We start from the raw sequence: 17290 nt of genomic DNA on the forward strand, positions 1-17290 counted from the left end.
CAATTTTTTGTTTGTTTGTTTGTTTGTTTGTTTGCTTGTTCTCTGAGTCCCCATTTTCAGGAAAATAACTGAAATCAAGACAGGGACAAATAGGGGCTTTCAAACTCTGGACTTTTTGACCATATTCCTTCCATTCACCTCCACAGAGGACAATAATGACCTCTGGGGGGCAGTGCAGAAGTAGAATTCACTGAGATCATTTTTCTTACCTATATTGATGAAGTCTGACCGGTACTGACAAGTCATTCCAAATCCAAAGTCTCTCCAAAATCCAGTTTCTTTTTTTATAACCTGAAAGGAGGAAAGCACAGTAACTTTCGTGGAATAAATGGGGAAGGCTTTTTGGACACAAAAATGAGTATTAACAGACCTCTGAGAACAGCACACTAAATATAGTACCCATCTTACTATGGACAATCTGTCCATACCCCTGAATCAGAAAGGAGGGCAAATTTTCTTCCTTTTAGTTAAGGATACAATACAACTGTCGCAGCTGAAACAGTACTGTTTAATTTTTGGAACCAAAAGCTACAAAACCTAAAATTAACTCTTTGTGGTAGTTCAGTAATTTCAGTTATGTCTGACTCTTTGTGACCCCTTTTGGAATTTTCTTGGCAAAGATACTAGAGTGGTTTGCCATTTCCTCCCCCCGCTCATTTTATAGTTGAGAAAACTGAGCAGAGTTAAGAGACTTGCCTAGGGTCACACAGCTAGTAAGTATCTGAGTCCAGATTTGAAGTCATGAAGATGAATCTTTCTGACTCCAGGTCTGGCACTCTATCAGTAGATATCAGTGCCACCTAGTTGCCCTACATTCTTCAGTGGCTCCCTATTGCTTCTAGGACCACCTTTCTGTATTTAAAACCTTTCACAAACTAGCTCCAGCCTACTTTTCCAGACTTATTTTATATTGTTCTTTATGTAAGCTTCATTCCAGCTAAATTAGCCTATTTACTGCTCTCTGAAACGAGTATTCAATCTCCCATTTTCATGCCTTTGCATAGGCTATTCCCTATGTACCTCCCTATATACCCTTATCTCACAGAACCTAGAACTTGCTTCCAAGTTCAGCTTAGGTGCTGCCTCCTATAGGAAGCCTTCCTTGATCTTCCAAGTTGTTAATATTTTCTTTCCCCTCAAATTATCTTGCTTTTATTCACTATATATGTTTATATATAATGTATTCTCCAGATAAGTTCCTTGAGGATAGATGCTATATTTCATCTTTATTTTTGTGCATCTAGAATCTAGCAGAGTGACTTGCATCATTACACGTTGCACTGAATAATAGCTAGAATTTATGTAGTTTATTAAAGTTTAGAAAATACTTCACATGTTATTTCATTTGAATAAACTGAAGGTATGGGCAAAGGAAAACACAAACAAGACAGAAACAGAGAAGAGAGACTGAGAGAGAAGATTGAGAGACCCAAAGGGGTATAGGGGTTTAGAGACAGAGAGTAACAGAGACAGTGAGAAAGACATAGAGGGAGAGAGAGGAGGGAGAGAGGGAGAGAGAGAGAGGGAGGAGGAGGGAGGGAGAGAGAGAGAAAGAGAAAGAAGAAGAGGGAGAAAGTAAAGAAGGAAGGAAGGAAGGAGAGGGGGGAGAGAGAAGGAAGGAGAGGGAGACAGAGAAAGGGAGACAGAGAGAGAAAGAGAGAGAGAGGGAGAGAGGAGGAGAGGAAGAGAGAGAAAAAGAGAGAGAGAAGAAGGAGAGGGGTGAGCGAGAGAGAAAGAGAGAGGGAGGGAGAGAGAAAGAGAGAAGGAGAGAGAGAGGGAGGAGAGGGAGAGAGAGAAAAAAAAGAGAGAGAGAAGACGAAGGAGAGGGGTGAGAGAGAGAAAGAGAAAAGGAGGGAGGGAGAGAGAGAAAGAGAGAGGGGGAGAGAGGGACAGGGAGAGGGAGAAACAGAGAGAGAGAGGGAGAGGAAGAGGGAGAGGGAGTGAAACCAAGTTTAGGAGCAACTAAATAGCCTAATAGAAGAGCAATCTTTACCGCAGGCTCAACAGTCAGTGAAAGAACATGGCAAGGAGCCAGACAGGAGCTTATGAAATCAAGGGAAGGGATGGAGAACAACTCAAAAGACAAGGAAGCTCTCTGAGGCATTACCCTCCAACAGTGTCCACCAGAAAGAGTAGGGGTTGGGGAGCAAGTGAGCAGTTTTCCCATGTTGTTAGTTTAAGAAAAGAGCATTTTAAGTCTGAGTCCCAAATACAGACTGAGCCTATTCATCTCAAAACTATTTTTTTGCTAGACGGTTCCAACAGCATTTACATGAGGCCATCCAAGAAGAAGAAGCAACATCTGTTAGCAGAGTGACCGCCTGGCTTTGTCCAGCTCTGTTTCGTGATATAAGAGAATGCCCTTTGGTGTTCTGCAGAAGCAGCCAAGTTAGGTTTTTGTTTAAACATTGCATTGAAGAAAGGCTGAAGGATTCACTTAATATCTCTGGGCCACAGTTCTTCATCTATAAAATCATGAGTTGGGCTCAAAGATCTCCTCGGTCTCTTTGAGTTCTCGGCAGGTGATGGGATGCTCCTGGGATGCTGGGCTGCTGCTTGGTTACCCCGGCTTTTGTTCTCTACTCCCTAATGTACGATCTCAGCCCCAGGATGACCCAGAAGCAGATGTGCATGTTATTTACACATCAAGCTGCACTCTACACCATGACTGTGCTTTAGCTTTGGTTAAGGGAGAAGGCCAGTCCTCAGGAAGGGAAGGCTGTGTTGGCAAAGGTTGTCTCCACTGGCCCACCTCCATGATGATGTCATTTGACTTTGGAACAAAGAATTGTTATACAACATCTCCAACGTGGCAGGGAAATCAAATTAGCACCAAGTAGAAAAAATTCTTGAATGCAGGAAGTTCTGGAGAGATGCTGTTTTGGAGTTCCTGGTATGTACCCGGCTGTACTGAGGAATGAAAAACTATTCAATTCCAACTCTTAGCTTTACATTCCCTCCACCTGCCTGGGCAATTCACTGGATTAAAAAAAGGGGGCAGGAAAAAATACAATTACCTTGATTTGGATATTTTTTGGATTAAAGAGTGAACTCTATTTAGGAGCTATATGCTGGAAATGTGTAGGTTGATGAAGACAAGTCTGAGCAATGGCAAAAATGGATTAAATTTGCCTTTTTCTGGTAGTCTTATATGCTAAGAAACATCTCTTCCCTATTGACTTGGGTCACATAATTCTTGGTCCTGTTGTCCCAAATTGTTTCATGATGGGAGGAGATGTATTTCAATGGTCCCATACCGCTCAATCATAAATTGGTTCAGCCCTGCTCTGCCAAGGAGATAATCAATCAATCAGCATTTATTAAACATCTATTATGTGCTAAACTCTGGGGATACAAAGATGTAGAAAACAATTTCTGTCCTCAAGAAGTGTACAATTTAATGAGAGATATAACATGCAAACAATTACATACAAAACCAAGTCCTACACAGGATAAATGGGAAATAATTAAGAGATGGAAAGTATTGGAATTAAGTGGGGTTAGGGAAGATTTCCTGTAAAAGGTGGGATTTTACTTGGGACCTAAAGGAAGCCAAGAGGTATACAGGATGGTTCAGGGAAGAGTAGTACCTCTGGTATGAGGGGTTATTGAGTCCTTTTTTTGGAGCTGTCCATCTGCCACCTGCTCTCATCCGGGGTTCCAAGAAGCTATAGCATGAACAGCAGTCACACATTGGTAAACCATCTTGAAAGGTGGGCTAAACCAAATTGAGGGCAAACACCAGGCCTCAAACCCAACTGTGAGTTAGGGGAGTATCTATCTCAGTTATATGAAGACTTTCCTAGGTGGAAGGGGCAGATGAGAGTAATTTGTTCCAATGACCATGAAAGCAGTGGAAGTGGGCACAGTGGAGAGCTTAGAACTTGGTAAGACATTAAAGATGCCAGTGTCATCCATTGCATACTGAACCATTATCTTGACTTTTATCTTGCCATTGAACTTCAATGACTCTAGAAGAGAATGAAGCTGAAGACTTTGCACAACTGCCTCACTTATTTAAATTCAAGTTATGCACTAGTCAAAAGACATCACTCAGCAATGCCATTTTGATCTTCTTTGAGTACCAAAGGACAATAACCAAAGGAAGCCAGGGAGGTCAGTATTCAGAGTGGAGAAGGAAGAATTCTCCAAGTATAGGGGATAGACAGGGAAAATTCCTAGAATTGGTGAAAAAGCCAGGAAACCAGTGTCACTGGATGGAAGAGTGTGTGTTGAGGACTAAGGTGAAAAGGCAGGAGTGGGGTAAGTTATGAATTTCTTTGAATGCCAAATAGGGCATTATGTATTGTCACTTGGAGGCAATACGAAGGCACTAGAGTTTATTAAGTGGGGGCAGGGGGCACATGGTCCCAATTGTGTTTTTGGAAAATTGCCTTAACAGTTGATGATGAGGATGAGGCAGAGGATGAATCATAATGGGGAGAGGCTTGAGGGAAGCAGAGCCACTACCAGGTTAATTCAGTAATCTAGGTATGAGGTGAAGAGGGACTGCACCAGAGTGGTAGCAGTGTCAGAGTTGAGAAGAGGAGGGTGTTGGAGAGATGTTGTAAAGAGGAAATGGACAGGTCTTGGCAATGGTTTGGATGTAGGGATGAGAGATGGTGAGGAGCCCAGGATGACTCCTGGGTTGTAAGCCTGAGATACTGGGAGGATAGTGAAACTCTCTCCTGTAACCGGGTAGGTATGAAGGGATAGAGTTAGGGGGAAAGATGATGACTTCAGTTTGGGTTTTACAGAGTTTAAAATGTCTCTGCTGGACATCCAATTCAAGATGTGAGATCAGAGGTCAACAGAGAAACTGGAATAGGCAAGGTAGATTTGAAAATCATCAGCATAGAGAAGGTGATTAAATCCATGGGAGCTAATGAAGTCACCAAATGAAATAATCTAGAAGGAGAAAAGAAGAGGGCCCATGGCAGGTCAACAATATTTATTAAGTACCTACTATGGGACTGGGGAGACAGCTAGATGGTGCAGTAGATGCTGATCTTAGAGTCAGTAAAACTTGAGTTCAAATCCAGCTTTAGACACTTACCAACTGGGTGGCCCAGGGTAAGTCACTAAGCCTTTATCTGCCTCACTTTCTTCATCTGTGAAATAGGGATAATAATAACATCTACTTCCCAGTATTGGTCAAAAGAGATAACATATGTAAAGTGCAAATGTTAAAGTACTATATACACATAAGTTATTAGTAGTAGTAATCATTATTTGTAAAGGCAGAGATGGCTTCTTAAAAATGAAGGCATTTTTTAGCATGGCAAATTGTCCAGTTTTGGGTAAGAGAGTAGGGCAGGATGGAGGTCTCAAAATCACAATTAGAGGTAAAATAGTTAACCTTTATATGGATCTTTAAGGTTTGGAAAATGCCGCATGTACTCCATCTCATCTGATCCTTACAGCAACCCTCTGAGGTAGGGGCTATTATTATCCCCATTTTGCAGATGAGGAAATGGATATTGACAGAGGTTTAAATGATTTGCCAGGAGCACTTCTTCATTCAAAGCCATGATTTCCTGACTCCAAATCCAGTACTTTATCTAATAAAATACAATGCCTCTTAAAAAGCCGTTTCCTAAAGTGCTGTGGGCCATAAGTCAGAGTAAAGAGGCTCAAAATGATCTAGAATAAAATGATGAGCTACTTAGAAACTCTGCCTGAGGTAGAAGCAGCCTCACTTTCCTATACTGAGCTTACAGTTATCCCACTTGGACTCTAATCTAATATATGACCACAATAGAGGAAAAAGAAACCCAGAAATAATTATAATGCCTTCCTCCTACCTCTGCCAAATACTCAAATATCAATGAATTCAATTAGCATGCATCTTCCTTGAATTGATGAAGATCACACCCCATTCCTGCTAGTTCATCCTGGGAATGTCCTGTTAGGCAGCCACAGAAGAACTTGCTCCAAATGCTGGGTGGGAGCTTCTTAAAAATCTTAACATCATATTTCATATATGTTTTACAAAGGCAGCGAGGTAACACAATGGATAGAAGAATGCTGTACTGAGAGCCAAGAAGGCTTGGGATCAAATATTGTGTAAGATACTAACTGTGTGACCTTGGGAAAATCACCTAACCTCTGTCTCAACTGTAAAATGGGGAAAATAACACCACCTAACTTACAGGGTGGTTATGAAGATCTAATGAGAACTTTACTTAAATATAAGTGATTTGCAAACCTTAAAAAACTATAATGCAAACTATTACATGCTGTTATTTTTAACAAAATATTTCTTTGAATCAATTTCTTTCCTCCTTTTCTTCCTCTTTTCCTCCTTCCTTCCCTTCTTCCTTCTTTCATTCCTTCATCTCTTCCTTTCTCTCTCCTCTTCCTCCCCCTTTCCTCTTTCCTTTTCTTTCTTCCTCCTTTTTCTGTTTTTACAGTATTTTTTCATTATTTATTGTGCTTCCTTTACCAAACTATTGACCTTCTCTTTTAAAAAAAATCATTACCTTCTGTCTTAGAATTGATTCAAGTATCAGTTCCAAGACAAAAGAATGGCAAGAGTTAGGCAACTGGGATTAAGTGACTTGGCCAGGGTCATACAGCTAAGCAATGTCTGAAAGCTGTTGACTCATTCATGATCTTCTTGGATCATTCTCATTTCCTCCCCACTTTTTCCTCTACCTCTTATCTGATTTTTAAAATCCTTGTGAAGATCTTCCAGGAACTCTTTTTGGACCTGAAACCAATTCACATTTTTGTTTCAGGCTTTAGATATAGCGTTGTTTGTTGTTTTATTTTTTGGGGGGGTCTTACTGTCTTCTGAGTTTGTGTTTTGATCTTCCTTGTCATCATAGTATCTTTCTATGGTCAGGTTCTTTATTTTGTTATTTATTTTTATAGCTTATTTCCTTTATGTTAACATTGGGCTCTGACAGTCCTAAGCTTTCATTTTTTTCATGTTGCTGCTTTCAGAGTCACTTCTGGGATTTGTAAGTTTTCAGTTCTTCCAAGATGGTATGATCTAAGGAGAGATGTGTTCACTGCTCTTCTGACCTGTGCTGTGATCTGTGAGTGAACACAAGCACTCTTTTCTGCCCTGGAACTGTGACTAGGGACCCCACTCCCCTGTAGCCACATACTCTAGTGTGATAGAGCTCTTTATCATCCTAAGCCTGTGACCTAGAACAATAGAATGGCAATGCAACATAGTACTGCACCCAATGCCAGCAAAGGATCTGCTGCAATCCCCTTCTGACCAGTTGTCTGAACCCCACTACCATCTGTGAGATGAGAGCTCCAGAAACCACTGTTATACATTCAGTTGCCTCTAAGGTCTGCTACTGACTATTTAGGGTTCAGCCTGTGAAGAATTGTGCTCCACAGTCACCCCACTAAGTGAGACCTTTCCTGCCAACCTTCTAAGTTGCCAAATATTTCACTTGTCCCTTTGTTCATTCTATGGCTCCAAAATGTATTTTAAGGCATTATTTTAAAGTTGTTTGGAGGGGAATTCAAGAGAACTCAAGCGAGTCCTTGCCTTTAGTTCACCATCTTGGATCTACCCTTTCCAATTAATTTTTAATTCCTTCTTGAAATGCCTGCCTTGTGGTTAATAAAGGATGTGTACAGTATTTTTGCTTCTTAGTCCATCTTTCCACATCATAATATTTCTTACCTGGCTAAAAATTGAAAAAGATGCTGATAAACAGCATCTGCCATACTAAACATAAGAAAGTTTTTCTGTATCACAGAATGGCATGTTTCAGGTAAACTACCATTTAATCAGTACCTACTATATGCCAGACATTTTGCTAAGTGTTGGGAATATAAAGAAAGGCAAACAAAAAAAAGATCTTGATACCAAGGATCTCACAATCTTTCTTTTGAATAATAATATGTTCGAAAGTGGTCCAGATGCTATCTTTCCCATGTATTCCACTAAGCCTACTATAAGTGATGACACATTTTCTTTCATTATCAACAAGCTTTTAGAGTTAGTAGAAAGCATCTGTCTTCTGGTTCTTACAACTGAAGACAAACAACATTAAAGCAGATGCACACATAGAAAGGACTCACAGGAGCTCACCAATATTATTCCAGGTCCAGAATTAATAATAAAGTATGATTGAAGGATAAATGACTTTTAGAGATGAGCAATAAGGGTATATGCTTACTTGGGTAAAGGTTGAAGAGGGAATCCAGAATTCTCTATACAGACTGAACAGAGTAAAACAATGTTCTCTGCTCTCATCAGTCTATGACAACTTAATGGAGGAGATGAGATTACACAAGCTATTTCAGTGACGGACTTGTTAGAATAAGTACTTACTTGGTGGAATGCAAGAAGGTAAGCAAAGGTAATATAAGGAGAAACACAGAGAAAGAGTTGAGCTAAGAGTAAAAAAGAGATTTCTGAGCATTCACAGAGGGGGGTCATGTTAAGTCTGAGGCATGGATGTAATATGGGCCATCTGGTGATAAGCTGTGAATCACATAGGAATTGCCATGGACTTGTTCTATGATATATAAAGGGGAATTGGATGATAATAGCATAATAGCACAACAGTGAAGATTTAGGCAGGAAAGTCAATTTTATCAGGAATAATGAAGATAAGCTAAATGGGGACAGGATTCGTTGGAGAGGGATTGGGGAAAGGATTTAGGTAAAGAAGAGGATGCTACAATTCAACAATGAAAATTGAGAGAAATGTCATTGATTGGCCAGAATAAAAGACAAAGATGAGTTGAAGCTATCTTCCTTCCTTCCTTTCTTCCTTCCTTCCACCCATACAACATTCCTGGAAAGGAATCTGGAACATGTCATTCAAAATTCATCACCTAAAGGAGTTCCTTTCTTGATAATAATGATGATGACAGTAATAGTTTTAGTTATTGTTTATCTTTTGTTTATCCTTTAACTCTTCACAGTTTTCAGAGCACATTATTTACTTCATTTCAGAGCACATTCCTTACTTCAACTCTGTGAAAGAGGAAGTACAAATATTACTATCCCTTTTGAACAGATGAAGAAATAAGGAAAGAAAGTAAAACTGAATGGTTTTATGAAGTAAGAAGTCCTAGATACATGCTAGAATTTGGGGTAGTTTTTAACTGTTCTTTATCTTCAAGTACTGTAAGCACTTTGACCAAGAAAACCCTTGAGAAGCAGAAAAAAAGACATTCACGTAAACAAAAATGAGAAAAGAAATCAAGGCAATCCACCTTCTCATAAACAAGTATCCCATGAGTCTTTTAAATGGTTCTTCAAATAGTGTTGCACATATTCAAATTACTCACCAGTTGTTGTTCTAAGGGTGGAACTGAATCATGATGACCATAAATTATTCCAGGATTGTACTGACTGAAAAGGACTGGATAAAACACTTTTTTCCCTACAAATTAGAAAATAAACATTTTCTTAAATTCAAGGGGTGGGAGGGCGGCTTGTGCATTAAATTTATGGGAACCATTCCAAGGAGCATGTGCATGCATGACACTAAGCTCAGTGAATCTGTCTATTTCTGGCATCATAGGTGGCTCATCTTAGAAGTACTTGGGCTCTGGGATGAGGAAGCTATTGGTCCTGGACCCTGTAATAGTGGCATGGGATTAAGCATCATCCAAGAAGACTGGCCAATGAACTAGTAGAACTTCCCACTTAGAAGGATTAAAAGAAACAACAACTTCCCCTATCACTAGTTTTCTTTTTGTCTGCCAAGCATCTGCAGACTAGTATTAGGTTAGGGTTAATAAGCCACTGACAGTTATTTTTCTTAAATGGGATCAATTACTGCAAGAAGTATGGCTTGAGTTTAGTTTTAAAGGATTTGATCCATGTAGATTAATAATTTTTGAGGCATGACCTGAAGACAGAAAAACATAAAGAAAATGAATTTCTAGTACTAATTCAGATCCATTAGAATGACAGGAGTTTCTAGTATTGGGAAGCTCTTCTGACTAGACGGTGTTGGGCCTAGAGTCATGAAGACTTGAGTTCAAATTTGGCTATAGACACTTACTAGCTATATGACCTTGAGCAAGTCACTTAACCTCTATTTGCCTCAGTGTCCTCATCTGTAAAATGGGTCTTATGATAGCTTCTCCCTCTAGGGGTTGTTGTGAGGCTCAAATGAGATATTTTTAAAGCACTTAGCACAGTGCCTGGCACAAAATAAAAGCTATATAAATATTAGTTTTTATTGTACCCTCTCTCTGCCCCTGCTCTCAGCTCTGAACAACATGCATCCCTTGAAAGGTCCTGGGAACCTCTGCTCAGCTTCGTGTATGCTCCAGAAGATGGTCCCCATTAGCTTATGTCCATACCTATTCAATGGGCAATGGGCACTTCACCTTGGGAAACCATACCTGGTTGTGTGTTCAGCCTACACGTATTGAGGAATTCAGAGGTAAAGTAGATGTCGACATCACAGAAAAAGAGGAGAACGTTGCTTCCTTTCCAAACCCGTGCACCGACGTCAAGTCCCTTGCCTCTTGAGAACTCACCACTCAACTGGATAAATGTAAAATTTTTGAAGTTGGCAGCCCTGTATAGATACACAAGATGATTTGAGAATGAACAAACTGCACCCAATCATCATCCTTCCTGGATAAATAGTGAAACTTCAAGAAAAGGAGGTTCTGTGTGTCTTGGGCAAGAAACTGTATTATTCAGTGATAATCTACTGGAATTTAATATTATGTTTCCTTACTAAGCCTGGGAGGCCCAAGTCTACCTAGAACAACTGTTCAATAAAAAGTTCTCTTAGGTTGAAAATATCATGTCCAGTCCACTTTATATGCCTGTTTATTCCTTAATGTTCTGGCATTTGTCCTGCATTGTCTGTGTCATGCCAACATCTCTGGATCAACAGAGATAGAGAAAAATTTTTGGAGAAAAACCCAACCATTTCAAATTAAGGCAATGTATCTATTACTGAACTTCTGGTAATGATCACTAGGAATCTCATTTCCCCAAAGGCAACATAATCACATCAAGGGAACTCTACACATAAATATAAAGCTACTGTCTATACCCCAAATCTTTCCTCTTAAGATACTCTCAGTAGAGGCAGTCTCAAACAGTCATGGCAAGTGTCAGGCAGTACCATTCCTAAATATTCTTGCCACCCTCCCATCAGCCCTCTACATCCTGCCTCTCATTTCTGCCCCACACCACTGATGGGATAGAGTCAAAGGAGTATTCTAAAATGCAGCAGGCCTTAAGCAGGAACTCATAGCAATGAAAATAATATACTGAGTGCCTCCTGGGTGTAGGATGTTGTGCTTAATGCTATGGGATGGGGAAAGCAGAAATACAATTTTATATTAAGACACAGGTTCCTTTTACTAAAGGAAACGAAAGTCTAGTTTTTAAGATAAGACATGAGAACAATACAAGTTAAAAAATAATTCAAAGATTCATTTGAGGTAATATGAAGACAGAATATTAGAGGTGGAAGAGACCACAAAGACCATCCACTGTAAACCCTTCATTTAAAGGATGAAGAAACTAATTACAAATGCCTATGTAATAACTGGTACAGTCAATATGGACTGTGAGTTCAGAAGAAAGAACAGTCATATGATCCAACACATGTGGTATAAAAATAAAAAGATACTGGGGTGGAAAAAGGATCACTCAACTGGTTGACCAATTACAACACTCCTCCACTTAGAGTAAGTGATATAAGATGATGCATTTTGAGACATACCTTAACCTGGTAACAACACACATTGATCAATCAGAGACCTCAAACTAAGCACAAGAAAGTCCTTGATCAATTGACATATCTCTGAAAGCCTTTGGACAAACTGGATTAATGTCACACAGGAATCATATTCATATTGGTTGAGAAAACTTGGTCATGCCCTACATTGTTGTTTATAAAACAGTGAACCAGTTTGGAAGGAAGGGAATTCGAGTCAATGGTGAACCAAGTGGAATCTTTTTAGCCAAGCCATTGAGAAAGAATTATTTGGGGATAAGGGAAAGAGTCCCTCGGCTTTCGTCTTTTGGTTCTCCCTTCCCCACTGACCAGATCTCCCTTCCCCACAGACCAGAGGATTTGGACTTTTCATCAGTGTTCTAAGAGCATCGTTGAGACAGTAGCATCTGGTAGCAGTGCCTGCACTGGGATCTGAGAATAGATGATGCAATTAGGAAGGGATAATTCAAGGACTGTACAAGGAGCTCATGTAAAAGTTATGCCATTCCTAAGGGGGACTTCATGAGTACCCCATAAAAAAGATCCATGAGTTAGCCCTCTGCCACATTTGGTCTCTAAGCTTGAGACTAATTTCCTTTGGCCTTTGTATGTATTTGGTGGGAGTGTATGTTACAGAGTTTTGAGGAGATGTTTTGTGCCAACTGTAATAACCATACCACCTCCAGATTCAAGCTCAAAGCCTATAATATCTATTTTTTATGGATGTGCATTAAGAATTTCATACTTAATGAGTCTAAATTATATTTTAATATCAACAGATATTTTCTGCAATCAATCAATTAATGTCTTTATTAAATATCTACTACATGTCCCAGGCATTGTACTAGACACTAGGGATATAAAAACAAAAGTGAAACCATAATCTTTGCCTTCAAGAAGCTTACAGTCCAGCATGGAAAGATATAGTGTCCTTGTAAAGTTATAAAAAAGAATTTGAAGAGAAAGCACTAGCAGATAGGGGAAAGGAATTCAGGAAAAGCCTCAAGAAGAAGGAGCATGAGCTCACCCTTGAAGAAAGACTTGGATTCTGGTAGGAAAAGGGAGTAGATTCTAGGTATAAGGCCAGCTAGTGTGAAAGCATGAAAATGGGAGATGGAATCTTGTGTGTGAGGAACAAGAAGACCAGTTTTCTAAGACTATGTGTATTAAGAGGAATAATATACAAATAAGGTCAGAAAGGTAGAATAAGACTAAGTTTTGAAAGGCTTTAAATACAAACCTTAACCATCATATATGATCCTGGAGATAATGGGGGCTACTGGATTTTATGATGTAAGGAGATGACAAGTCAACCTAAGTGTTTTGGGAGAATCATTTTAGTAACTATGAGGAAATTGGATTGGAGTTAAAGAAACCTGAAGCAAAGCGACCAAATCAGAGGCTGTAACAATAGTACAAGAGAGGTGATGAGGGTCTGAAACTAAGCAGGAGCAGTGTGAATTTTAAAAAGGGGAATTTAAAAAGAAATGTTGTAGAGGTATAAACAATAAACTTTAAGGTGCATTCCTGAGTGACTGGAAAAATGACAGTGCCTTTGACAGAAATGGGGAAATCTGAAAGAGGTCTGGGTTTGGGGGTGGGATATGAGTTCTGTTTTGGGTATGTGGAGTATGAAGCTGTTTAATGATTTGGTCGAGAGATAGGGGAAGAGTGATATAACTTGATATCATCTATTTACATCAAGTGATCAATCATGTCTTGTAAATCATGTGCAGGTCTCTTCAAAAGGGATGAGAAAAAGGACCACAATGGTCTGTTTAAATTATCTTGCTGGAAAATGTCATGTTCCATATCAATTGTAACATGATTGTATTGCTGGTATGTTTCAGATAGAGAACATTTTCCCATGTGGAAATCAAACATTCTAGTATTCTCATTCTATTTGGGGCTATTTTATATAGTTGTAAGACATTAAAAAGCCAAGAGTGCCAAGCTAAGTTAATATATTAGTCAATACAAATAACGTAAATATATGACGGTGTCAGTGGTAGTTGTATAACTGTGATTTCATTGCCTCATGGAGCCTGGCAACTGTTTTGCAATTTATCATTTCAGCAAGTTGCCTGAGGCGGGGAGAGGTTGAGAAGCTAGCCTAGGGTCACACAGTCAATATGTGACAGGCAAGACTTTAATTCATGTTCCTCTTAATTCTGAGGCGTGTGCTGGAATCAGGGTAAACTGGAACCAATATTAAATTTTTCATAATGTGTATTTACCCCTCAAAAATCAGAAAATACAACAAATTGAGGCTTGATTATTGTCTAAACTTAAGAAAGTAATAGAGAAAATGTTAATAACACAGATTAAACTTAAAAAATTTTGTACATTTTTTGAGAGAGGGTTCTTAAACATTTATTAGCACAAAGCTGGCTGCATCCTACCTCTTCTTTTTTTAAAAGACCCTTACCTTCCATCTTAGAATTAAAACTCAATATTGGTTCTAAGGCATAAGAGTGGTAAGGCAATGAGAAGTTAAGTGCCTTGCCTAGAGTCACATAGCTAGGAAGTATTTGTGGTCAGATTTGAACCCTGGACCACTGGTCTCTAAGCCTCACTCTCAATTCACTGAGCCACCCAGCTGATCCCTATATTGCCTCTTCTGCTTGATCACTCCTTTATTTTTCCATTACTGAGACTTTTAAAGAGGTATAAGATGAAACTCAAAGAAAAAAACCACTTGATCTGTTGGGAACAGCCATTAGACACTCCAAATGAGGAACAGGCAAAGTATGTATATGATTGTTTGAAATAGACAACAACCATATCATAGAAGAAAATGAGCTAGAAAAAATATCACACCAAATTTTGGAAGAAAATCTTAAAATAACAGAGTATTTATACTGATAACTACTGGAGCAAATTTCAGGGAATCAGGATTTGCCATGCTATAGGGAGAGCATTATCTTCTGTGTCACGTTGTATATATTTCTATGAACGTGAATTTAAAGCCCTAAATGCCTGTCAGGTCTATTCATACATATTTAATTTACTGATGAATGAAATTCCTTCAAATTTTCCTCCTTTGAATGCTGATTTTTAATCCTCTCCTCTCCTCTCCTCTCCTCTCCTCTCCTCTTTTCTTCTCTCCTTTCCTCTTCTTTTCTCTCCTCTTTTCTTCTCTAATTTTCTGAAACAGATCTAGAGGATGAGGACTCTTCATGGAAGGGAGTTGTTTGTAAAGAGGATAGGATGACTCTCCAAAAGCCAATGTTTCAAGGGGAGGCTTCATCCTGCTAACTGACTTGTTCTTCTTAGCACCACAGCAGCAAAACTGATAAAGGATCTGGCTGCCCAAAAAGGTTTATTCTGGTATAGACTTCCCCCCACCTATCAAGGAGGTTTTAACAATATATATACTAATATAGCACTTTATACCATTATCCTAAATAACTGCAGTTTTCTTTTTTAAACCTAGATAGGAGCCATTATTATACCCAAGGCATTGTCTTAAACCTTTACAATGCCTGCTATTGTAAACTACTGCTGAGTTTTTGCCTATTGAGGAAAATGAAATTGAATGATGAATTTCAGTTCCTTCACCAGTTTTAAATAGCGGTATTAAAAAATTGATTTGGTTTTTCTCAGGGAGGAAGGTAGGGAAGGATTTAACTTGGTTTTCAGTTATAATAAAGACTCTTTAAATTCTAAATGAAGTTAACAGTATTATATGCAGGTCATAAAAATTTGCAAACCTGATTTTGTCTTTTTTATTTTAACCCTTACCTTCTGTTTTAGTATCAATTCTAAGACAGAAGAACGGTAAGGGCTAGGTAATTAGGGTTAAGTGACTTGCCTAGGGTCATATATCTAGGAAGTATCTGAGGCCAGATTTAAACCCAGGTCCTCTCAATTCCAGGCTGGTGCTCTATCCACTGGGCTACCTATCTGCCACCTGATTTAGTCTTACGTGTTGGTTCAGAGAGGTATATCACCTTCCCTCCTCATTAGAAAAGAAATGAAGGCTCACTGTTGCTCTTAACAGTATATTCAATAGAAAAGTTTCATAAAACTTTGACTGTTGCTTCATGCTAAAATGCCTTAAATTTTTTAAATTAAATTTTCCTTTTGTTGTTGTTCAGTTGTTTCAGTCACGTGTGATTGTTCAAGACCCCATTTGAGGTTTTCTTGGCAAATAAATATATGCAAATAGATACAAGGGAATTTTCCTAGGGAAGCACTAGCCACCAGAGGTGATAAAAAGTCTCAAGAGGAAGGTGTTGCCTGAGATTATTTTTGAAGGAGACTAGGGGTGCTGAAGATGACGTGCGTCACAGACATGGGAGACAGCCAGTACAAAGGTGGGGAGAAGGTAAAATGGAATGTCATGAAGGAAGAATGGAAGATCTGGATGGTGAGAAGCAAGAAGAGGATGATGTACATAGAATGAAACTTGAAAAGTAAGGTGGCATCAGGTTTATGAAGGACTTTAAAATGCTAAATAAAGGAGTTTATTTTTGATCCTACAACTAAAAAGGAACTGCTAGAATTTATTGAGAAGGGCAATGCCATTGTTAGGCTGTGCTTTAGTTAAGATTTGGAGTTGGGTAGGTCTTTAGAGATCATCTAGAGCCAATCTGTTTTGCAGATGAAGAAACTGAGGCCCTGAGAATTGTTTATCTAAAATCACATAGGCTATACGTCACAGAGACAGGACTCAAACCCAGGTCTTATAATTCTATGCTGGATAAAACTACGCTAGAGCTGGTGAAGTATTGATTTAGTATGGAAAGGGATGGTTAGTAACAGCACAAAGCATCTTAACTCCACTAGGTCTCAAAGCAAGAAAATTAAGCTCATTTCCCATTTCTTGTTATGGTCTTCTTTTCTTAAAAAATACTCTGTATTAGTTCCAAGAAAGAAGAGTAGTCAAGGCTAGTCAATGGGGGTTAAGACTCTGGGTTAAGTGACCCAGAGTCACACAGCTAGGAAATATCTGGGGCCAGATTTAAACTCAGAACTGGTGATGATCTTCTTAGTTAGAAGATACATAAAAAGACATTGCAGCTATGACCTGAAGCCCGGCACCTCCTATTGAGAGGCTGGCAAATGGCCCCAGATTAAACCTTTAGTAGGAAGCATCTAGGTGGCTCAGTGGATAGTGAGCTGAGTCTGGAGTCAGAAAGACTTGAATTCAAATTTGGCCTCAGACACTCACTAGCTGTGTGATCCTGAACAAGTCACTTAACTCTGCCTTAACTTAATCTCTCCCAAAACAGATACTTTGCAAAAGAGGGAGAAAATCCATCCTTGACCATTTCCTTGTTATACCAAACCTGTGCCATCATCTCTGATTGCTGAAGAAGAGAATTATAGACTTTTCCAAATTGATGTTTCATGAAAATAAATCCCTTAATTTGCAACTCAACATTTAAAAAATTAATGATAAAAAATTAACTAATTTTTTGAAAAAAGAAATTCCTAGACTAAGTAATTGAAAAAAAGAATTGTCCTTCAGTAGCCATTCTTACAGCTGGAAACCAGTGACCTGGCAGTAGCCCTGGAAAACTGTTGCCATGGAAAAGGCCCAAGGTTTCCTCCAAATCAAGAGACTTCTGTTTTTTTTTTGATTAATGGAAAAGATCCCTGCT

The 17290-nt window shown here is 39.0% G+C and overlaps 1 protein-coding gene across 1 annotated transcript in view; it reads right to left on the reverse strand.

The window, feature by feature from the left end:
* CSGALNACT1 (chondroitin sulfate N-acetylgalactosaminyltransferase 1) overlaps positions 1-17290 on the reverse strand; it is a 107905-nt gene that overhangs the window by 2801 nt on the left and 87814 nt on the right. The window contains exons 4-6 of the mRNA XM_044660831.1: positions 10342-10520; positions 9274-9368; positions 210-291 (exon numbers count right to left, since the gene is read on the reverse strand). Coding sequence (XP_044516766.1) covers positions 210-291; positions 9274-9368; positions 10342-10520 — 356 coding nt within the window. The remainder of the gene's footprint in view (positions 1-209; positions 292-9273; positions 9369-10341; positions 10521-17290) is intronic.

This window comes from Gracilinanus agilis, chromosome 2, assembly GCF_016433145.1.
Source record: "Gracilinanus agilis isolate LMUSP501 chromosome 2, AgileGrace, whole genome shotgun sequence".
In the NCBI taxonomy this organism is placed as follows: Eukaryota; Metazoa; Chordata; class Mammalia; order Didelphimorphia; family Didelphidae; genus Gracilinanus; species Gracilinanus agilis.